The 25,301-nt window shown below is 41.9% G+C and overlaps 1 protein-coding gene across 1 annotated transcript in view; it reads right to left on the bottom strand.

Moving 5' to 3' along the window:
• Nucleotides 1–25,301, bottom strand: part of grin2da (glutamate receptor, ionotropic, N-methyl D-aspartate 2D, a) — a gene marked incomplete at both ends in the record, with an annotated part of 249,084 nt that overhangs the window by 35,704 nt on the left and 188,079 nt on the right. The window contains 4 exons of the mRNA XM_080442541.1: nucleotides 2,877–3,037; nucleotides 7,225–7,341; nucleotides 9,780–9,892; nucleotides 14,618–14,743. Of these exons, the coding sequence (XP_080298667.1) occupies nucleotides 2,877–3,037; nucleotides 7,225–7,341; nucleotides 9,780–9,892; nucleotides 14,618–14,743 (517 nt within the window). The remainder of the gene's footprint in view (nucleotides 1–2,876; nucleotides 3,038–7,224; nucleotides 7,342–9,779; nucleotides 9,893–14,617; nucleotides 14,744–25,301) is intronic.

The following is a 25,301-nucleotide window of genomic DNA, read 5'->3' as shown; positions in this document are numbered from 1 at the left end:
GGTTCTAAACACACAGCGGATCCGTGAGAAACGGCGAGCGAAAACAGTTTCCAAATCCGTGCCGCCATCTTGAAGCTACAGCCGATCAACTGTAAACAGTGATCAGCGAGGAGAAAAACAACAACCAGAGAAAATCGAGTTTTAAACAGGATCCCAGACAGGAAGCGGATACGATCGAAAAAACCGGAACCCGAATAATTCCGTTTCCGACCGGAAACCGGAAACGGAAATGGATCAAAAAAATTCGGAAAGTGCACCTGGGGCACTTAACATGGGAATCGGCGGTTCGCGTAGATCTACGCGACTGGCACGCTGCGGCTTTAAATAGGTTCGCGTAGATCTACGCGACTGGCATTCAATGTGTTAATGCAACTTGCATAATGGTGAAGAAAAAAACATGACTTTTATTCATTTACATTTGGGCCACATGTAAATCAGGTCTGATTATTTTAAACAACTAGTCGCAAGTCAGGAACGATGCAAGTTGGAAATGCATGCCCCACTCAGTTACGCAATACCCTTCTGTCTGTCTGTGTCCCTTTTATGCCCATATATGGAAATCTCTGATGTCATATTCCCATATGTGGATCGGTTGGATCGGCGGTTCTGGACTATACCGCCTATCTGATGGATTCAACTCCCTCTGGTTGTAGGTGACGTGCGCGACGAGTTTGAAGTCGGTCGGTCACGCGGTTCTTGTGATACGTGAACTACAGTCGGACGGACATGCGATGTTGCACATTTAATTGTCAGATCAGATCCTGTGAAGTAACTCTGCACTTGAGTAGGATGTTTCACTATAGGTACTGTCTTCCTCTTAATACAGTAGTTATTTGGATGACTACTTTTACTTCTACAAAAGTCATTGTTAATTAAAATAACAATACTTTTTCTTGAGTCCAGCTTTTGGTTACTTTACCCACCTCTGAAGCTACTGAAAGTCGATGAACAGAGAGACAAAGTGTGTGTGTGTGAGAGAGAGAGAGAGAGATGGTGGGAGGGAGTAGTGTACTTCACACCCCAGTAAAGAAATGCTGTAAACTTTGTGTAGACACAGCAAACCCTGAGCTAAATTAAACCTACAATCCATATTATGTTTGATTACTATTAGCTCCCTTTGCTGACAGATACTGTAGATAGATTAATTGCAACATCAAATACAACTTAACGCTTATGTACACAGATTCTCAGAAATAGCGTGTGAGCGTGTGTGTGTGTGTGTGTGTGTGTGTGTGTGTGTGTGTGTGTGTGTGTGTGTGTGTGTGTGTGTGTGTGTGTGTGTGTGTGTGTGTGTGTGTGTGCGTGTGCGTGTGTGCCGTGCGTGTGTGCCGTGCACATGTACTGTACATTGGATCGCCCCATTAAGCGTTTGCCAACTCATCTGCATCGACTCTGCATCGACTTTCCCCGCTCCCTCAATCGCGCTCCCTTCCCTCGCATCCTTCCATCCTTTCATCTTCTTCTTCCTTTCATTATCTCCATCCTTCTCTCACTCTTTCTGTTCCCTCTTTCTCTCCCCACCAACCGTTTCCTCTCTCTCTTCATTTTCCTCCCTGCCCCCTCCTTAGCTCCCTCGTTTCGTCCGTCTTTTCCCCATGTCTGTCTCTTTCAACCCCGCTCCCCCCCCCCCTTCTCTCTCCATCACTTCCTCCCTCCTTCCCTCTCCTCTCTCCCTCCTCCTACATCAAACACACTAAGTGTACATGGTGTTTACGGTGTACTTTGCTGATGACATGAGTGCATAATAAAGCACACGTGTAAAGAAAACTAATAGTATAACGCGAGGCGATGCCCGAACGGCAATGTGCTCAGTGTGCTGATGAGGCTGCTTTCTCCATGACAGCATATAACTCCCCCCTACACACGCGCACACACACACACACACACACACACACACACACACACACACACACACACACACACACACACACACACACACACACACACACACACACACACACACACACACACACACACACACACACACACAAAGACATACTGCGGTTGTTGCTAGCATGCATTATTAACCCATTCAATCCGGGAACGCGTCTCTGTCATTTTATATTTCTTTGGCTATGCAAAAATAGCAGATATATGAGCTTGTAGATCTGCTATTTTTGTAAAATCTTTGAATATATATTTTCGAAAGCCAACATTTGCAACTCACATCTTTGCTTCAGGGGGTCCCTGGAATATTATATTTTACAAATGTGAAAATATATATGCAAAGATTTGCACAAATGTTCAAGATTTTTCAAAAATAGCAAGATCTACAATTAAGCTCATAGCGTGGCACTCGCTATGAGCAGCTTGTATATCTGCTATTTTTTAATAGCCAAAGAAATCTAAAATGACACAGATGTGTTCCCGTATTGAATGGATTAAAAAGAATGTTTTCCGCTCGCACTTTATTTTTTATTTATTTGTTTGAGCTGTTCCGTGATCATCTCCTTGGGTTTCGGGAAGCACGACAGGCGGTTAGCCGAGCTCCTTTAGGCAAAGCACTCGTCATAGTGCCAAACAGGTTGCAAGCAGGTAAACAACATCTGCTAATTGGCCCGCCATGTCGAGGGAAATCTGAATTAAAGTGGAAACGAAGAGAGCGAGAGAGAGAGAGAGAGAGAGAGAGAGAGAGAGAGAGGGAGAGGGAGAGGGAGAGGGAGAGAGAGAGAGAGATATGAAGGAAATAAAAATCTGCTTGTTTTAGTGTTAGTGACATCGTTTCTTGGCGCAGCCTGCTGTTTTCTAGTTTGTGGCCTGTGGGGGTGAGAGTGAGCAATTATGGTTTACAAGCGGGAAGACCGGATGAGAGAGGCACTTTAATGTGTCCCCTCCCCCCTCCCCCCACCTCCCGTACCCCCCGTCCCCCTCCTCACCCAGTCTTCAGGTTTTCGATGGCCTCCTCGACGCCCTTCTGGTTATTGCGTATCATGAACTGGTGCATGTCGGGGTAGTTGGAGCGGATGTTCTCCTCGGTGCTGCCGTTTGGCACCGTCCCGAAGCGCAGCGGAGGGTACTGCTCCGTGGGCTGCTGGAACTGCATGGAGAGAGAGAGAGAGAGAGAGAGAGAGAGAGAGAGAGAGAGAGAGAGAGAGAGAGAGAGAGAGGTGGTGAGGAAGAAGTTATATGGCTGCTTATATCGAACCTTTATATTTTACCATCACTTATAATACTTCTACAATACATTATGATATTTGACAGCTTGTAAGAGTCTAAATATCTCCACTAGGCCTAATAGCTATATCGTTTTGGTACGGCCTATCTTGTTATGGTTCAGTTTCTCCTCCAGGCAGCTAACAGTATAACTATGATCTCTGCCCTGTGCTCGAGGCAGAACTACCGTACCGCTGACATGAGTGTTAATGTACTTCTGACCATGATGATCATGTATATAAAGCATAAATCATCACCACCTAGAATATTGTCTCGACTCCGATGTGCCTTATCGATTGCTGATTGATACAGAATTCCACGACAGTGGGGTGGGTGGGGGGAGTTGTTGTTGAAGATGTGTAACAAGTAAATTGTCGTTGTCGGGCAGAAACCTCCATATTCTTACAACTTTTTGTGTTTTTATCCGTTATACTTCATCATACTACAGCACAGTGGTGTAAAGTAACTAAGTACATGTACTCAAGTACTGTACTTAAGTAAAATTTTTAGGTATTTTTTACTTTACTTGAGTATTTCACATTTTCAGTACTTTTACTTCTACTTACAAGCTCACAACTTCTACTCTACAAGCTCACAAGGATCTTTTATGCATTTTCCACATTTGAAAACTTTCTGAAATGGGACATTCTGCATAATGAGTACTTTCTACTTTTGGTACTTTAAGTGAGTTTGTTTTACTTTTTCCACCACTGCTACAGCATCACACAAAAGTACTCAAAAGCATAAAATACTTTAGATTTTTTTGAATTTGAATGCTGAAAAGAAACAGTTTTGGACATATGAGGTTTCTACCCGACAAGAGACAAAATGAACATAGGCAGGGCCTGGTAGATGGATAGATAGATATATTGATAGAGACAGTTACAAATAGTTTTCTTTTCTTCTTCTGACAGATTGATAGGAGAGAGAGAGATGCAAGGAAGGTGACGGGCAAACAATGATTATGTGGGCAAAGAAATGGAGAGATTGAAAAAGGATGAGGAATACAAAAGACCTTACACTGGAGACAAGGCAACAGAGGGAGCAAAAGGGGCTGTGTGTGTGTGTTATGAGGAGCTGTGTGTGCGCCGTGCACCCAGGCAGATTTGTCAAAGAAAGGATTTGTTTTAAGAAGAGAAGTGGCAGTAAGGAGAGGATAAGTGATAGTGCTGATGAGTTGTTGGAGTGTCAATTCACCAGGGAAACAGGCTCTGGGTTTTTACTGAAACCACACAGAGACATACATTTAATGAAGAGAAAGGAGAGTGAAAGAGAGGGAGGGAGGAGAGAGAGAGAGAGAGAGAGAGAGAGAGAGAGAGAGAGAGAGAGAGAGAGAGAGAGAGAGAGAGAGAGAGAGAGAGAGAGCAGAGAGAGAGATGCGCAGGGCTTTTCAAGTGCTTTCATATAAATTGAAAAGAAACTTCTCAAGCGTTCCATCCTCCAAGGACAAGTTAACTTTCCCATCCTTTCTTGGTGTTTCTTATAAAGGTTTTTAGCCCCACTGGTGGTGGCGCTCTATAGGAGGGCAATGTCGGTCTGTCCATCCGTTTGGTCCCAAACAAGATCCCTAAAGTACTGACTGGATTACCATCGAACTAGCTGAACACATTTTTGCTCACCAGAGGAGGAACCCTATTGATTTTGGTGACCCCCCTCTATCCTCAACCTGAGCACAATCTTCACTACACAAATGGACAGCGGGAGCAAAGGGCAGAGTTTGGATGTTACTGATGTTATCTATTCACGTTTCTGCTATGTTCTAGCAGACCACGTGTCCCAATGCCTACACATTCTGCCTAAAAATCGACCGTGACTGTAGCCGTCGCAACGTGTACTTTTTTTAATTGTTCAGTATACATTTCTATTCCTTCTTTGGCCCATATTTTGCTCAGTAGCGCACTGTACCGTGACGCATATTGCATAATTTTACATCACCGACCAGAAACACGAAAGCAGCAGACAAGGGTTGGACTTTTGTGAGCCAGCCACTCGTTCCCAGTTCCCCCCCGATCTCGAGGAAGCCGTGGGCCATCAAAACGTATGAGTAGCCTGATTAAAGATGGGGTGCCATGATATTTTTCAACCCTAAAACCTGATCATAAGGTATTATTATTATGTAAGGATTTTTTTCAACAAAAAAAAAGTGTACAGAAATTGTTAAAATTATGTTTTTATGTGGACACGCCTCCAGTTCATTAAGTATACCTGGTTCTCACCTTAGCACCTCCTCCACCACCTTAGCACCACCCACCTGTCCTAGTCCCTCCTCCTCCTCATGCCCACACCTGTTGTGTTATGATAATGAGGGGGAGGGTATGGCTTTGTGATGTCACTAAAGCGCTGTTTCTCTATTGGCACGTTTGACCCTCAAGGTTTCAGCCTCCAGGAAGAAACTCCAAATAGTCAGAGAAGACATAAAACACCATAAAAACACCACCGGGGGGCTTTATGAAGTTCTATCAACCTCATGGACACATGAAAAACAGAAAAAGTGCAAAAACATGGCACCACCTCTTTAAGGTTCCACATTTCTGCCTATCACTAAACATTCTGGGATGACATGCAAAGTGAACACAACAAGGGCTGTGTTGTTTATAGCAACAACTACAAACTACAAACAAATCAGGCCACGCACAAAACATCAACAATATGCTTCACACAGACAGACAATAACATGTATTGGAATCAGCCATTAGACTCGGTCCGCGCCACGGTCTTAAACTTGCGCCTCTGCTGCTGTCATCCCATGATTTTGACTCCCTTGATGATTTCAGAGCTGCACTTGTGTGCAAACTACTTTACAAAAACGTTGCACTTGAATTAATTCACAAGCAGATTTACACAGCTTACTCACAACATCCCTTCAATAAACTAGCCATAGTCAACATGTATCAAGTAAACATGCTTCACACAGCATGATTTGTCAACATACTGTCATAATCAGCTCTCTTCATGTTCAATAGATTCTTCAGTAGAAATGAGGAAAATCGTGAGTACAGCAACACATGATGTAAGCGCCAATTTCAGTTGCCTCACACTAGAACAGCCAGGCTTCACTTAAAAAGGGGGCTAACATTTTTAGCCAGCTTCCTTATTGTACATGCACGTTCTGTTTTTAAATTTGCACTGAAAAACTGAGAAAATGTCAGCTGGAAGCTTGTTAGCATTTTGTAGAAATACTAATCCACAATCAGCAGTATTGATATATTCCCTTGTTTAACTCATTATCTCGCTCTAGTGCCACCCATACACCATGTTCTTGCATTCTGTTAATTAATAATAACGGGACTTTATAGATTTCCCTTTTTTCTGTTGTTTTTCTGGTGTTGATCCTACAGTGAATGTACAATATAGTATATCCTACTCACCCAGCACCTAATTCTTGCACAGTATTTCTTTTATTTTTGTTCTTTTTCTTTTTTTAGCCCCACTACTAATGCAGTGCTGTAAGGATGGCAGTATGAGTTGGTTCAAACCACTTTGTTCCGGTTGGGTGTAAGGAGCAGCAGGCTCCTATAGTCTCTCATGTGATAAATCAAAGGTAGAACAATTACTGAGTGCAGAACTCCACAAAATCTGCATCTGGTTATCAGACAATAAGTTGTCTCTCCATATAGGCATATTGGCAAAGTCCCCTGGGTTCAGAGGGGTGGTAGATGACGTCGAGGTTATAGCCAAAGAAGAAGTCGCTTACTTTAGGCTGTATGGTATGAACAGTACGTGCATGTTTTGACAATTAAAAACTTCAACCAATCAATCATTCAATCAAAATGTCCTTCAAGACGACTCTTTGTCTTGTTTTCAACCACAATTTTTGCCGAATATTTACCCAGAATAGGGACGGTTAGATAAATGTGGTCTCTCAACATTATCCATTGATAATGTCTACTTGACAAAATACATTTCCTAATGTATTTTGCCGTCCGTCCGTCCCCATGTCCTTTAATTATTTCATTAATTAATTAATGTATTAATTAATTCATCCATTCATCCATCCATCCATCCATCCATCCATCCATCCATCCATCCATCCATCCATCCATCCATCCTTTCATCCCAGCCCTGCAGTACCTTTTTGTCTGACAGCCCTGACACAGTGTCTATGTATTCCTCCTGGATCATGAAGGCAGCCAGGTTGGCGGTGTAGGATGCCAGGAAGATGACAGCGAAAAAGGCCCACACCAACACCTGAACGACCACACAGACAGACAGACAGACAGACACAACGCAAAACAGTCAAGAGTGATACTCACTTATAGGTTGTCATACAAGCAGGGTGGCCTATATGAACATGGACACAAACTAAGATGAGCCATAGAGCAACGTTGACAGCAGGACATAGGCTACCGCTAGCAGTGTACATACAGTTACTATGAGGAGGGAATAACTGACAACATTGTTTATACTGCTCTGTCTAGCCCAGTAGTTCTCAAACTTGTTTGTGCCAGGGACCCCCAAATTGATATATATTTGGCCGTGGACCCCCATCTGAAAATGCTTTGTGGCAGGGACCCCCAGAGGAGAAGATTTGTGTTAAAAAATGCAATTATATGCAAAATGTTCCAATACTTTCAAGATGTTTTTTTAAATATTCAAAAATAGCAGATGTACAAGTGCGCAGCGGGGCACAAAGTGACATGCTGTCAGACAAATTTTGATGGGGATCCCCTGGAACCCCCAAGGACCCCTGGGTGTCCCCGGACCCCACTTTGAGAACGACTGGTCTAGCCCAGTGCCATCTATTAGAGAGTTACGCCAACTCCGTTCACTTCTTCGGGCCAGCTCTTCTACATACACATACATTGGCGAATAGTGACAAATCCCTGAACCTGAAGTACATGGAATGCATTGAAGTGGACGGCTCCTTGTCACTATTTCCAGCTACATAAACCACGTGACCGACGCTGTTTCTGACCCCTCATTGGCGCAACTCTCTAATAGATGGCACTGGTCTAGCCTATATAAGTCATTCAAACTATCAATTAAGTAAAATTCTGCATTCATAACACATTCTCTAATGACTTTGCTGTAGTTCAAACATGCATAAGTTATGGATTGCAGCTTTCAGCCGTGCACATACAGTATCTAGATGCTTTTAAAATGAATGATTAGAATTTGGCCTTCGGCAAGACTTATTTTAATGATTGTATTACACAGTTATTTTTCCCATCGTGTAAGGCACTCATACTACTGTATGTAATGATGTACTACTGGGATTATATTACTCCTCATTCCATAAATCAGAGTTTTGATAAATATCCCATGTAATCTAATCTTACTATATTAGCTGGAGATCCCCTCACTGGATAACTGAACAGAAAACAACTGACAAGCAATACAGTGAAAATGTGTATTAGGGTGCGGTCACACCGAACATTCATTCTGCCTTTGCGACGGATTCTGCCGATGCTTTTCAATGGGAACAGAGCTGTTTGTTGCAGGCCATTCGCAGATTTCCACACAATAAGAAAAACGCTCTGTTCCCATTGAAAAGCATTGGCAGAATCAAAGTCTGGTGTGTCTGCACCCTTAGTGGCTTCTTTCTGACACTGTCTGCCTCTCAGAATTCCTACTATCTCTCCCATAAAGGGAACAAAAAGTTTTTCCTTTTTTTCTCTTTTTTTAAAAAGAGAAACCTAAAAACAAGGGACTTTTGGCCTTTCGTTATGCCTTGTGTAGCACTATTGATCACTTGTGGTGATTGGTTTGGAAAGGCTCTCAGAAAGGCGGGACCCAGAGGCACTTAATTTCACCATCTGGACCCCTTCACCCTGAGACAATAGAAGGATATGACTCTTCACCCGTTCCCCCCATCGATAAGAACGACTGCAGCAACAGCAATTGAAAAGGTCACAGACAATCTCCCACATCTGAACATGGTCACATTACAAGTCAGAACATGGTCAGCAAACTAAATTTCCTCAGGGCTTTTGGTTCCTTTGTTTATTTCTGTTTTTATCTGTCCTTAAATCAACCACAAGTTTCACATTTGGAGAGTATTGTTATTCTATATATAAAAAAATTATAGGACTATCACGTATAGCCCTTTTTCAGGTTTACAAAGTTACAAGGACGCTCTGGTAACTAGTTGAGGGGGAGAGATTGGACTTTTGTTTCAATTTCTCAATTAGATACAAAATGTATTTAAAGAAATTGATCGTCTCTGTCGGGTGGAAACCTCATATGTCCGAAACTTACTTTTCAGGATTCAAATTCAAAAATAGCAGATCGACAAGCTCAAAACGTGTCACTTTGTGCCGTGTTTAATATTTGTAGTGGAGTAGAAGTAAAAGTATAGACAATTGGAAATACTCCGGTAAAGTAAAAGTACCTCTAAATTGTACTTAAGTACAGTACTTGAGTAAATGTACTTAGTTACTTTACACCACTGATCATAGTTGCACCCCAGATCAGATTCCCACTTACCTCGTGCACTCAGGCATGTCATCGTAGAGTGGTAGATTACTAATAATTATGACATAAATGGCAGATGGCCAGTGGAAAATAATTGGTTCAGTACATTTTCAGTATAGGTTTTTTTCAAAGGGGGATTCTGGTGGGATATGAGGAAAATGTGATTAATTGCTACGAATCCAATGACTGATCTGCAAATATCTGAGGTTTACCATTATCTTGCTGGTGGTTCCTCTGGGGTTCTCCACAGGAACGGAGTTGTTGAAGACCAGTGCCCACAGCAGCCAGATGGACTTCCCTATGGTGAACTTAGAACCACCGGACTCTGGTAGGACAGGTGAGAGGGACAGAGAGTTTACACACAGTTACAATTTACAATTTAGGCATTTAACAGACAATCTTAATCCAGAGCGATTTACAGTAAGCAAGGTAAACACAAGGTAATACATCATGCATAGAGACAGTGTAGTGCCTCAGTAATCTAGGATCATAGGTAAACCAATTGAACCTATCATCAGTCTAAACATTATGATATAAAGAAATATATACATGTACGTTGAAACTATAGGATGGGAGCTAGAAGGGAGAAGAGTCTGGGACGTGTGGAGCGTTGTCCCTGATGTTTTAAGGAAGGGCTCTGACAACTTCTCTGTGTTAGCCGATCTGAGTGAGCGGGATGGGTTCACACAATAATCTGTAGATGATGTACACAACACGCCACCGTGGCATTTGCACCATAATGTATGCAAGCTAGCGCACTAATGCATGTGACATGGGAGCTTTTTAACATCCCAAGTCATGTTCAACCCATTTGAAGTCACATGGCCGGGAGTTGATTTGCATAATTTGAGCTGATTCCCTCAGTGAATTGCATTTACCCCCCGTCGCCATCACTTCTAAATTGACAGATTAAGCAGTGGCCGTGACGAGAGACGGTTTGATTGACACGTAGAGGGCAAGAAAAGCGTCCGCTTTAAAGATCAGAGAAGTTGTGTCATATTGCTGTGCATATACGGCTCCATATATGTCCTATACTGGAGATCCACAAGCATTAGAGAGTTTTTTTTTTACAAGGAAGCGTGTTGCCCTCATGGATTAAAGTTCCAGTCTGATTTCAGTCATTTGGATTCCACAGAAGCCAGCAAAGTCTTCTATGAAAGCATCTTTTGGCAAAACGAAAATAGCCGATCAACAAGCAATGCGTCTGTGACATCTGCGACGCAATGAGAGCTTGTAGAAGATCTATTTTTGGTTATTGTTATTTCTAAGATTAGAGCATTTGAAGCGGTCAAACTAGCAATATGTTTAGAAGCATTTTCCATAAAATCTTCGAAGGATGTTTCATAAAAGCAAAGGTTAAAGCCTCAGTCTGTGATTTCTGTGAACAGCAGGAATAATATTACTAAGACATCATCATTTTACATATTGTGTTAAATGTTTAGGAAATAGCGCTAGTGTGGGGGGGCTCCTTTCACACTGTTTCACAAATCACATGATAGGACTTGGCCATACACATTTTTTTTCAGTTGTGAGATTTTATATAGACTTTTATTTTTATGTGCCCTGTTGTGCCCTGTAAGACCCGGATATATTTGTACTTGCAAAAAAAAAAAAAAAAACTTTCAGATGGTCTTGTAGGAGTATTTTGAAGAGGAAAATATAATGTTTTTTAAAAAAAAATGTTTTGGTAAGTTTTTATGCAAATGTTGACATTTAGCAACGTTGGGTCCATCAGGTAGCAAAATTTCCTATAGGCCATTTTTATGGATAACATGGCAAATGTGTAATTACTTCACTAAAACAACTTAATGATTCATTTATATGGTTTATTATTTGGCCTCAGATCAATTATGAATAATATTTGGCCTCAGAACAGTATACATTATGAATAATAACACCAATAAGCCATATTTTTAAATCAATTTTATTAAAAGAACAACAAAATAAAAATCAGTACAATATATGTAGTAAAGAAACCTAATAGCCTAAACCATTGTCAGTGATCACACAGTCCTCTTCATCTGACACTTCATCAGTCTCATTGATGTCTATGTCAACATCACTCTCTCCGTTCATCACGATATCCAGAACATCCCTTGCTGTGAAGCGAGGCCCTTTCTGTTGTTGTGGCATTCTGAAATGAAATAAAGACATACCATTAGTACATTTAGTACTGCTAAGTTCTTACACATCACTGCTCACAACATTTCACAAGTCATACAATACTGTCTGGCCAACCTATTGTTTGATGATGATTGCCCCTAAGTGGTCATCATCTTTACATTGCCCCTAAGTACCCACCACGCCTCGAATGAATAATGAACAACCCCCACAACCCCCCAAAAATTACCACAATGGTCCCACTGTCCTTGTAGTATTGAAAGAAAATTAAACATACTGAGAAATAACAAGGGAATATATTGGTTAAACTATGGTTGAATGTATTGTTTAGGGGGAAAGAGAAACTTTGGGTGGACATTTTCTGAGGCTTACAGCTCAATATATATATATATATATATATATAGTAATGCAAAGTGGGGGAAATACACATATAACTGTTTAAATCTATTGTGAAAACTATATATAAGGCTGAACAGTAGCAGGTGAACATTAGGCCTACCCTTGTATTTTTTGCAACCAAGAGGGCCCAACGTTGACCAAAAGCAACAAGTATGAATCATGATCTAATTTAAATTTGGGACATATATTTCACAATAATAGCATTATGTACATGTTCTAGACATTGTAATGTTCACCAAAACAAATATTACAGGCATATTACTTACGTTTTTGTGAGGAATATCTTCCAGAGAAAAAAGAGATCTGTTCCAACAGAGATTTTTCAAGTTGTGATGATTCCCCGCTCTGTGGGGGGTATTTATATGCAAATATCCTGGCCAATGGCATTGTAAGACTAAACAATAGGACCCAATGAGGATTTAGAGGTGAAAAAATAACAGAAAAACAAATTATTTAAACTCCTTTCTTTATAAAATATAATTGTTGCTCTAAAGCATCGCTGGGTCTTAGAGGGTTAAGGGAGTTCAAGTTTATTATTCTATTGTCAACCAGCAACATTTTACACAAGGAAAAAAGGTATAATCAAAATTGAAGAGGGGGCGTGTCCCTTGTCATGGCTAATCAAGTGTCATGCTTCACCCGATTGACACAAGGAATACATGAATAATCAAAATGGAAGAGAGGGTGTCTGTCATGGCTAATCGGTGTCACGCTTCACCCTGTCGTTCTCAGCCGCCATTGCCGCTCAGAGCCAGCTGGCATTTTGTCACTGTCGGGTGGAAACCTTGTATGTCCAAAACAGTTACTTTGCAGGCAATGGGTAAAAGAGCCTTTGTTCCAAAAGATCCAATTCAGTTCATATTTAGTCATAATCAATTGTTGATACTTTTCATTGGTTCAATGTATTAAACTCACAGACAGAATTAACATAACTTTCAAAGGCAAAATAAAAAAAAACTCAATGGGACTTTTACGCATAGCATCAAATAGATGGGTTTCCGAGCGACGTCATCACAGAGCAGAGTGCGCAATCTGCGCATGCGGGTGGTAGAACGAACCGGAAGCGCCGTTCACTCTGTTGTTATTTTCGGGATTTAGATAGGCATAATGCTGCTATTATTGGCATAATAGGCATAATGCTGCTATTATATACAAACAGATCCAACTTCCGACAAATCATTTTTATTGAGTAAAGAAGATATTACAAACTGCATCATTTAATCTACTTTCATTAAACCCGGTGAAGACCATTTCTTTTATGAATGTACATTTGACTAGAGCTGCTGCGGGTAATAGCGCCCTCTACTGCTCAGCCCTCCACTGCGCGCGCATCATCCTCTCATGTTTACAAACAGGAAACCCATCTATAGGACATTCATTTGTGGAAGTAAAAAGAACATAAAAAGTTGGAATATGGAGATACAAGATTTCTGCAGTGACGATATCGTCTGTCGGGTGGAAAGTCCAAAACTGTAGCAGATCTACAAGCTCAAAGCGCGTCACCTCGCGCCGCGTTTGAGCTGTGGATCTGCTACTTTTGATGCTCTTAACACCAAAAGTTAAGAGGTTTTTGCCCGACAGTGACGATAAGTAACGTGAGTGGAGTGTCAAGCCGGGGACCACTGTGTGCGACGGACCACTGGTAGTGGTGGCGGTACAGTACAGTAAGTGACTTGATTGACGTGGCGACACAGGGCCTCGTTCCAAAAGCTGCACAATCCCCTCGTTCCCACTGCGCTCATAACTCAAAATGACTTTTTTTCCGGCGACATCTTGATTGATGTGGGTAGAGCGGGTCACGTCGGTAGTTTAACATGTGGGTGGGTACGCTTAGCATAATTTAATCTGAAACCCAAGACAATTATTACACCCGCTTAAACCCCCCACCTCCCCCAAGCACATCAGCACACATGGCTGGCAAGAGTGACAGGTGGCCGCTGTTAAACGAGTGTATGCATGTGGTGTGTGTGTGTGTGTGTGTGTGTGTGTGTGTGTGTGTGTGTGTGTGTGTGTGTGTGTGTGTGTGCGTGTGCGTGTGCGTGCGTGCGTGTGAGAGAGCATGAGAGAGTGTGAGAGAGTGTGTTTGTGAAGTTATAGCAAAAGTGTTGGATTGACTCAAAGTAAGTGAGAGTTGATAACTGACAGTTGGAGTTGGATGATAATGTTCGGAATAAGGAATGTGGTGTGTGTGTGTGTGTGTGTGTGTGTGTGTGTGTGTGTGTGTGTGTGTGTGTGTGTGTGTGTGTGTGTGTGTGTGTGTGTGTGTGTGTGTGTGTGTGTGTGTGCATGCGTGCACGTGTGTGTGTGCGCATACGTGTGCGTGCGTGCGTAAGTACGGGTGCGAGTGACAGACGTTTGCGTCGCGCAAGGCATCGAGAGACTGCTAAGTGCGTTCAGTGACGTGACATGGCAGACTGACAGGTGTGTTGAAACGAGGAGAGACTGTTGTGTGGTGCTGACGGACGCGCTGCTGGTGTTGTTGTGACGTGTGTGTGTGTGTGTGTGTGAGAGTCTCTTGGCTCCATCTTACTCTTGGCGCTCTGCAGGCTGCGGTTGTATCCCACGGGGCTGAAGAACTCGAAGATGAAGACGGTGACAGCCACCACCGACAGGCACATGACGAACATCATCACCCACACTGCTGGGCTGTAGGGCTCTGGAACAGGGGGAACACACACAGGGGTATAGCACTCACACACAGATACACAGCGGTGGGCTAATAAAAGTCAGAGGAAACGTGCTTGTGGCTGGAAGGTTGCTGGTTCAATCCCCCGGACCGGCAGGAAACATCTGGTGAATATCCACTGTTCAGGTGCCCTCAAGCAAGTCGCTTAACCATATTAACCCCTTGTGTCCCCTATTTTGTGGACAGTGGTGGAAGTTCTCACATTTTTTACTCGAGTAAAAGTATCAATACCACCATGTAGACGGTATTAAAAATGTACTTGAGTAAACAGTACAAAAGTATTGGCATCAAAATGTACTTAGAGTACCAAAAGTAAAAGTTTTCATTATATAGAAAGTCCCATTTCACAAGTTCTCAAATGTATAAAAATCCTTTGAAAATAGCAGATCTACAAGCTCACAATGCATCGCAAAAGCTCTGTCTTAGGGACCGGGGACCTGACGGCACTTTGTCACATTAGTCAGGGATTTGTTGCTGTTGTTTGCTGAGAAATAAACCACAACAACAGTAACAGCAGCAGCTGTAGTGCTAATCAACTCTCGCCATGGAGAGGGCCTGAACTCATCTACACCTCTGTCTTTCTGCATTGCATCATTGCAAGCAAAAAATGCAATGAAAGTAAATACATAAAATAAAGAAATGTGAAATTTTCTGCTAAATTCAGCAGTTGCTGGTGCATTTTTATTTTTATCCCAGTGAATGTTGACTTCTCGACAGCAACTACCCTGCTTCGAAAATCAACAGTTGTATGAACGCACGCACAAACGCACACACTAACGAACGCACGCACACACTAACGCACGTAGACACTAACGCACGCACAGACTAACGCACGCATACGCACTATCGCACGCACAAACACATGCACAAACACACGCACAAACAAACAAACACACAAACAAACACACAAACAAACACACACACTCTTGGGTCGAAGAGAAGCAGGGGACACATTGACGGTTGTTAGCCGAGGCATTCTTCATTATTTATTTATCTATTTATTCACCAACTTACCCACAGAGCCCAGAGGAATGTGAATGGGATGCTATACCTACCTACCTTCTAAGGTTGGACAAATGAGAGGCCATGTGAGCCATTATCATCCCAGAGACGATAACAGACTGTAATTGGAGTATAATTTAAGGCTCTAACATCTGTGATTAAGAATTCCTTTAACCTGCATTTAATCAGGGGAAGTTGACTGAGCACAGATGCTGTTCATAGGGACTCCTGGCTTCACACTGTCTCGTACAATCACACATATTCACTCCTGGGAGCTGTCCAGCTCTGCTGGAGCAGCTGGCACCGTGTGCTTTGATGAAGGTCATATAAATCAAGTGATTTGCAAACCTTTTTTCTGCCCAAGGTGCACCAATGGGCAAAATCTACTGTATTCATAGTGAAAAATAGCTGACCTACAAGCTCACAACGTATCACCCCCTGAAGTGTTGTGAGCTCGTAGAGCCGCTATTTTCACAATTGTTTGAAAATGTGTGGAAATAAATGAATAAATACATGTAATTACATTATTTTTACCTATAATTACACACCCAAAATAGGGACATCAGTTTGAAGGTTAAAGTGGTTCAAATATGTAAATATTTACAGGGTGTGGGATTTGCCTCTGTATTGGGAAATTAGTATGCACAAAGTACAGATAGTGTATCATTTTTGTAATATATGTGTATTGTCAAAAAATCCCTGTCCACCTCGGCACCCTGTCTGGGGAACCACTGATATACATAAATCATAGACCATTGGCTGAGGACAGAGTGATTGTCATTCAGGTCCCATACTCATCAATCTGGGGATGTGAACCCACAGCCTTCAGTCAGAGACTCCAAAGGCATTTAGTAGTCAAAGCTCTGCCTGTTCCACCAGAGAGACTTATAATGAGAGAAGGGGTGGAGGTCTGTTGTGTGACACCACAGATGTTTGTTTTTCATTTATATTATTTCACTGTACTCTTTCTGTTCACTGTTGTTTTAGTGAACACACCTAAGCCCTATATACTTTGTCTTGAGACAAATAGCAAAAATATCTATCTAAGTGGAAAAAACGGCACCCCAAAGAGTGACAGAGAGACACATGCGTTCTCAATAAATAGCAAAATGTACATCTGAGTCTGTCTTGCATCTATTACTTTGTAGTGCCACTTTTTCCACTTTGTTGGTGTTTTTTTTAGTTGGTTGTATCTGTAGCTGCGCACCCACTGTTTTCTTAGCCTCTCTACAAGCTCACGTTTTTCAATGTATTGAAAACTATTTTTTTTATTTGACTTTTGAAACATTCTTCCTAGAATGGCATGCCCAAAATAGGGACACCAGGGTCAGGGTCAGTACTTACTTACTATTTTATTTTTATGCAAAGCACTTTGGGCTGCATTTTATGTATGGCAGATGGTAGGAATAAAGGTATCATTATAGACTTATACTTGCTGCTGTAGGGATCAAAACAGCCTCTCTAACCACTGCCAGTGGCATCGGCCATCTGCTGGACTATGTCCATAAAAAAAAAGTTTTATTTTCTTTTTTATCTTACTTTATTTCAGATAGCCTTCTATTTATTTGTTTACAGTATATTGATTTTTGTTGTCTCCGCCAGTCGAATTGCCCAAGTGGCCAATGTCCATAAATCATTGCTTGGCGCCAAGTTTATTGTTTGTTCCAAAGCACTGGGAAATCATTTCCATATACACTGTAATCCGCTCTAAATCGCCTCAGCAGGTAAATAACTGAATTGAATGGGGAAAACGCATTAGACCGTGTTTTAGTTATTTACATAATTTACTTTAGTGTTCGCTTTAAAATAGCCTTGGAGGATCCGCTTCATTAGTTATTATGCGATTTGCCGAAAACGCACGTTTATTTTCCTCTCTTTTTTCTCTCTCTCTCTCATGGGTTGGCTGTTGGATTCCTGGGAGAAGCGTTGCACTATAATGCGAGTTAACGGCGCAGTGTGTTTTGAAAGCCGCTGTCGACATTGACTAAGGATCTGTGGGGATATTTGTTGTGTGATTATGCATGCACCCTGTCAGCGAGACCTATAAGCTCTCACCTCAGTGCTTAGCAGTGTGATATTAAAGCACTAGCTGACATCCACCCCCCCCCCCCCCCCTCCCCTCCGCCTAAAGACATAGTAGAAGCAGCCTACAGCTCCCAAACTTTGGAATGCTCTTCCACAGGTCTTGAGAGCTGCAGCCTCTGTGGATCTTTTTAAAGAACAACCTTAAAACGCTATTTGAGCAAAGCATATGCGGATGTTACATGATTTTTATTTCCATGCTTGTGCTGTTATCTGCTGTCCTGCTTGAGATGAATTGCACAGGCTTTTTTGGTTCAAACTGCTTTAATAACTGAGATCTCTCTGTGAGAAGTGCAATATAAATAAAATGTACTTACTTAGTATCTAGTTTGTATATGTGACAACATTGTATGTTTAAATATACATGAAGCATTGCACGCGTAGTTCTGCCTGTTATCATTACCCTGGGACCTGATTCCCTGACCATCTGGTGAAAAGTGCTCCATTTGCCTTTGGGCAAGGCCCCAAAATGCATAAACCTGGAGAAGTATAGTGGGTTTGCAAGTTACTCCATCTAAAGTATTTTCTGTGATCCAGGCGTTGTTAACTTATCCTGCTGTGTTGTAGTGGTTGTAAGTCACTCTGGATAAATGCCAGTGAAATGCCTAACGTGAATATAAATCTATTTCAGGGATTTAGCGAGTCCGAGACAGACTCCACAGTGTGGTGGCAGTAAGCTGTTCTACAATATTCCCAAATCTCCACACAATGTATTGCAATATTTCCATTTTGAAGGTATTTATGCCTTATACTACTCTAGATCAGATCTTTTCCCGCCCGCCCGGCCGCCACACACACACACACACACACACGCACGCACAGCATCTGTTTCAGCACCCTCATTAAGGACAGCTCCTTAGTAGTACCATTTCAGCACCACCCTGAGTGGACAGCTCCTCAGTCTACTGCCTCCACCAACAGTGGACAAAGCTCTCTCTCTCTCTCTCTCTCTCTCTCTCTCTCTCTCTCTCTCTCTCTCTCTCTCTCTCTCTCTCTCTCTCTCTCTCTCTCTCTCTCTCTCTCTCTCTCTCTCTCTCTCTCTCTCTCTCTCTCTCTCTCTCTCTCTCTCTCTCTCTCTCTCTATGTTATCTTTTATTTTGGAAAGGGAAAAAAAAATGTTCACCCTTATTGTGCATTTAAATGTTAATTTGAATAATTAATAAAACTCTGTTTTGTACATAAATGTTCTCACCATTCATTTAGGATGGGCCTGTTGTAAAAGTGGGTGGGCCCAGGCCATTAGGCCCACCCACAGTGTCACGTCTGCTTAACTCTCATCCCTCTATTCTATAAATCAGTGACACACTTTACGTCTTATCTTCCTTCCTTGTGCCTCCTCTCCCCCAAATTACCTGCCTCCCATACTTAATTAGGAGGATCGCCGCCCTTCCTTCCAAACCTCTCTCCTATCTTCACTTCCACTTCCGCCCAACCCTAACCTTTTGCTTCCCCAGCCCCTCCTCTCCAATCCACACCCCATATTTCCTTCCTTGTCTGCCAGATAGAACAGCCATGGGAGCCCCCCATCCGCAGCCAACCATGACATGTTTCTGATAGTCTCGTAAATCTCCCCTGACAGATGGATAAGTGTATTACAGCGGCCATAGAGACAATGGAACTGATATGCCCCCCCCTTAAGGTGGCTGTATGCGATATGCTATCTGCTCTTTGACTTGTTTTCTCAAACTACAGTGCCCAGAAGAGGGTAAAAATAAAAATGTTTAGAGCTCGATCCATATACTTTTTTTCAAACGGAGAGTGATCTCGCCATTCCTTTTGTGATTCTCCTTTCAAAGTCTTTTTTTTTTTCCTGAGATGAAAGAGGGAAATGGAAAATGTGAGGTACAGAATAAGGCTTGGATGACACTTGATCTAAGACCTACTAGGACAGGTGACATTCCAGGGGTAGTATGATGGACGGTATAATGTCAGCCACAGAAAGTCAATTGAATTATTCTTTTCTTATTCCACCATCAGCACAGCACTTTTCAATCACATAAGATGGTGTAATGTCTTTGCCACCCATCTGCAATCTCCCGTAGGACCAGATTTACTGATGGAAAAAACATGGCACTTGTATGGGGGTACAAAGTTATATCCACAGTGGTCATTTATCCATTTGTAGAGAGTTCAGAGAGTCTGCACATCTATCCGATTTGGTCAATGTTGTTACATTTGCACTAGAGCTGCAACTATCAATAAATTGATTACTCTATCGATTACCTTTTCGATTAATCAAATAATTGTTTTTTTTTAAGCAGTTTTATATATCAATGAATCTATTAACATTCTATTAGAATGTTTTTTATTGACCAAAATTTGCTAATAGTCAATCTACGCATCAGGACAAATTGTGAGCTTCTAGATATTGCTATCTTTTGCTATAGTTTTTAAAATAGAAAACGGAATAGATTAGTTCTAAAACTGTTGCATCCTTAATTTGTACACCCTCTGGGTTACATTAACACTGAGGATTTTTACTGCGCAGTAAAACTATCACTATGTCCATCGTCATAAGATAGAGACATATTCATCACCACCACCATTAGTAGCAATCAGGACTGAAATCTCTTGTGTTTTTTTCCCAGGCAGTGTCTCCCTCTCATCTTCAGAATCTTTATTGTCACATCACAGGATTACAGATCGTTGCTGTGGGGCAGAAACCTCTTATCTCCATATTCTAGCTTTTTGTGTTTTTTTCCGTAAATTAACGCCCTACTTGATCATACTACAGCGTCACACAAAAATATCAAAAGTACCAGATCCACATGCTTGAAACGCGGCACTATATGCGTTTTGAGCCTGTAGATCTGCTAAATATTTGAATCCTGAAAAGTAACAGTTTTGGACACTGCTTCCACCCGACAGAGACGATATACTGTAAACATAGCGTATATGATAGGCATGCATGTAAATGATGTTTATAACATTTGCATAATGTGCAGGTGTGTGCATGTTCTTTGAGAAACACTGACATCTTATGTATAGGTGTACATAACAAACTGCCATTTGGAAGGCTTAAGAAAAAGTAGCAGCAGGTACCCAGTTTGTGCAACAGGAAAGGTAAGAAAAAAACAAACAAAAAAACAGCACATATTTCACATAGCTTCAGTCACATATCGTTGCTGTCGGGCAACGATATGTGTTTTTTCGTAAATTAATGGCCTACATCATACTACAGCGTCACACCACAGTATCCAAAATAGCAGATCTACATGCTTTTGAGCTTGTAGATCTGCTATTTCTGCTATTTTTTTATTTGAATCCTGAAAAGTAACAGTTTTGGACATTATGAGGTTTCCACCCAATAGAGACGATATCTTCTATTAATCCCTGCCTCCTCTTTACACGTCCCCCCCCCCCCTCTCTCTCTCTCTCTCTCTCTCTCTCTCTCTCTCTCTCTCTCTCTCTCTCTCTCTCTAGTTTCTGTCCATGTGCTATTCCTCTCTCCCTGTCTCAGCTGGCTCCCATTCATGTCTCTTCAATTCAATTTGCTTGATTAGCATGAATATCAGATAAGCAGCTTCGCCAAAGCCTTTCAGAACCTTTGGAAGGATAAAACGGCATAATGGAGTAAGTAACATTTGAAAATAAGGCCATAATGACAATCTGTTCCATTTGTGTGCGTGCGTGCGTGCGTGCGTGCGTGCGTGCGTGCGTGCGTGCGTGCGTGCGTGCGTGCGTGCGTGCGTGCGTGCGTGCGTGCGTGCGTGCGTGCGTGCGTGCGTGCGTGCGTGCGTGCGTGCGTGCGTGCGTGCGTGCGTGCGTGCGTGTGTGTGTGTGGCATTACTTTGTTAATAACGGCCGGGATTGGGTCCTTGTGTATTCAGGTCTGACATATTAGTGAGGGTTACGTATGTATAAATTAATTGGCTGGATTATATCACTAGATTTAGACCAGTTGATCACAGTATTAGCTGCAGCCTCATTAATTCTGGCAGTGGACCTTTCAAGTAGACAAACATTAGGAAAAATAACCCAGAAATGTACAAATGTTCAGTCAGTCAGTCAGTCAGTCAGTCAGTCAGTCAGTCAGTCAATTCAATTCAAAGGAGCTTTATTGGCATGATATGTTTACCAAAAACTACTAATAGTATACAAAAAAGCTTCAGATTTAAAATGTGTTTAAATCAGTCAGTCAGTCAGTAATCTCTCAAGAACAGCTTCTGCACTGCGTTGGAATCTGTCGGGGAGGTTCGTCATAACGAGTGCGCATTCAGATCAGGAAGTAGGCCGCGCTTTACCCAATCACATGTAGTGGGCGGGATTCACATGTCCGTCGATCTTTCCCCCTCGAAACAAACCGAAACTAATTTAACAATAGCGTCCGCGGAGCAGACAAAACCACGGAAATATATTCACATTTTAACTTACTCTTTCATCATAGAAACAAGTGGGCTTATAACCAAAACGATCCATGTTCTCTGGGAGAAGTGGTGTTAGTGTTCCGTGTAGAAATATTGTTAGTGGGAATGAAAACATAGTCGCACCAACCGGAAGTGATGCGCTGAAGGCGCATCACAAACACCGGTTTCCTTGTGCTCTGGTGTTACGTTATCGTCCGCCCAGAGCCAACAGACATAGAACAAACAGCAGAGGGCGCTGTTTTTCATTTTCAGTTGGCGATGGGTTCCCAGATTGGTCAGTCAGTCAATCAGTCAATCAGTCAGTCAGTCAAAGAGGGATATCAGCTGGTCAGGGTACAAGAAGATATGCATTGTACAGCAGTCTGGAGTGGATCTGAAAGATTGCCAGGTACTTCCACAAGGCTGCTGTCAGCAATGAGACAAGCTGCAAGAAAGCATCCAACATGATGTTGGCAGGGCGCTGTGCCTGATCCTGGATTGCACTGCTGGAACAGACTTTGCGGACATGTTGGAGCAATTATCTTCTATTCTACAGAGACGTGATCAGGACACTTGTCGACATAAACCCCAGACTCATCATCAGTGATGGTCAGTTCGACCTTATTAAAACAGCTCACCTCTGGCCTGAAAGCAGTGAATTACTTGAGTCTCTTTGACAGTGGGACGCTACTCTCATCAAAGTGGAAGGCAATGTTATGTTCATGATGGATGAGCTGAATAAGCACGAGACTCCACTGTGCTGGGACGAGTAAGTAAGTAAGTAAGTAAGCCTTGCCGAGCATTGTGGCCAATAGGGAAGGAGCCTATCTCCTGTTTCTGTAGGCAGCTTGATGTACAAGTACACCCTCTGGACATGACATTAGTATATCGCAGGGACTTGCTCATAATCCAACCCTTGATGCTGTGTGCCAAGCAGGGAGGCATTGGGTCTTTGGTATGACCCAGGTAGGAACCAAGTACATTTACTTTACTTAAGGGATTTTTTTAGAATCTGTATATTAGAGTATTTTGGCAATCTTTCTGCAGTCATCCCCTTAGGCCATTGGTTCTCAAAGTGGGGTCCAGCAAAATTAGTTAACACATCGGGTGCCAAACACGGTCTGAACCGTGTTTGCACAGAGTAGCGCTTTGGTGCCGAACACGGTCTGAATCGTGTTTTCAGTCGCTTTAGTTTTTTTCGTTTTTTTCCATACGGGAGGGGCTGGAGCAGCTCTGGAATCACCTCTCCTTCTCTAAAACCCCTATAACTCCGAAACTTTTTACGTTGGGGAAAACGACTCATTTTGTATGCGCGATCGTTGCGCCATTGTGACCCGTGTGAAAGATGTTATCGTTCCAGGGTTAGCCAGGACCATCGTGCAAAATGCACGCATGCTTTGTTTCACATGGAATGCACGTCGTGGAGTCTACAGCTTAAACAGCGCCGAGCATCTTAACGGTGAGATTTCTGGCACCGAACGTAATCTGTTATTATAAAATTCTGGCACCGAATGTGTTAATAAAGCGTCACAATCATTTTAACCCCTTTATCCATATTTTATACTTTGGCTATTCAAAAATAGCCAATCTACAAGCTCATAACGCGGCACTAAATGCCGCGCTACGAGCTTGCAGATCTGCTATTTTTGGAAAATCTTGAAAATGTGTGCAAAACTTTTTTTTTTTTTTTTTTTTAAGGTGAACATTTTTAACACAAATCTTTGCTTCTGGAGGTCCCTGGCACAATATATTTTCAGGTGGGGGTCCACGGCCACACACATATCTATTTGGGGGTCCTTGGCACGAAAAAGTTTGAGAACCACTGCCTTAGGCTATAGTTGTTTAATTGACATGTTACTATACTATACTATACTATACTATACTATACTATACTATACTATACTATACTATACTATACTATACAGATTTGTAACCAAGAGGTAAGGTTGAATAAATTCATTTTTTTAGACAATAAGGAATCATAAAATAATACTTCCATGGGGCTGTTCTTCTTAGCAGATAGATCACAGGCAATTAACTTGTCATTTCATTTTCCTCATGAGAGTCGCAGGCTCACAGCTGGAGCTAAGTAAACACGGTAGTATTCATATTAAGTTCATTCTAATGTTGATTAACAAATGGTGTTCTTTTGTTCACAATAATTAAAGCGCTTAAATGAATAAACCCATAGGTTTATGCATTTGCATAAGAACCTTGTATATAGCAGCTTAGCAGCTTAATGCTGGAACCAATGGACAACATGTCTTGATACAGCTGCTATCTTTCATTCTCTTGTTTTGTATTCCCTTGTAGTTGTGGTAGTAGTAGTAGTACAGTAGTAGCAGTAGCAGTAGTAGTAGTACTACTACAGTAATAGTAATAGTAGAAGTACAACAGGAGTAGTAGTAGTAGTAGTGGTAGTAGTAGTAATAGTAGTAGTACAACAGTAGTATTAACTCTTTGACTGCCACAAAAAAAATGTGTTTGCCACACCACTGCCAGCGATTTTCGAGTGTTTTTCTAACCTTTGAAAAATAATGGAATATTTTCCGCGATCGCCTCATTACACACACGGGGGTCTCGTAGAATCGGAGAAAAAAAAAGTCTGATCGCGGTAATTCGTTGCATAGTTGTGGCCAGTTGAATGTGACTTGTTTTAGCAAAAAAGCATCAAAAACAGAGATAAAGCCATTTTTACACAACAAATAAACAGGAAGTAAACATGCTGTTGACAGGCAAGGCATCATTCATAGGTTAGCGAACAGCGCCATTGAGTGGAAAACCACTGAAAAAAATAAATCTCGTCAAACTCGTCAGTGGCAGGCTACGCCTTAGCAGAATAGTAGTAGTAGTAGTAGTAGTAGTAGTAGTAGTAGTAGTAGTAGTAGTAGTAGTAGTAGTAGTAGTAGTAGTAGTGCTGCTGCTACAACAATGTCGAAGGAAACTAGAACAAAAGTAATTATACTCTTCTGTACTCATAACACATAAAGAAACCTTGAACATTGAGGGGTATCTGCTGGATTAAACCAAGTACCTGGCAGCAAAAGAGAGTCTAGGTGAGTCCAGTCGGCACCATGAAGTGTGGAAAGCGCCATAAG

This window comes from Gymnoscopelus braueri (assembly GCF_963280865.1).
Source record: "Gymnoscopelus braueri genome assembly, chromosome: 11".
Classification (NCBI taxonomy): Eukaryota; Metazoa; Chordata; class Actinopteri; order Myctophiformes; family Myctophidae; genus Gymnoscopelus; species Gymnoscopelus braueri.
The sequence above is the reverse complement of the archived record's forward strand: the minus strand, read 5'-3'. Positions and strand labels throughout refer to the sequence as shown.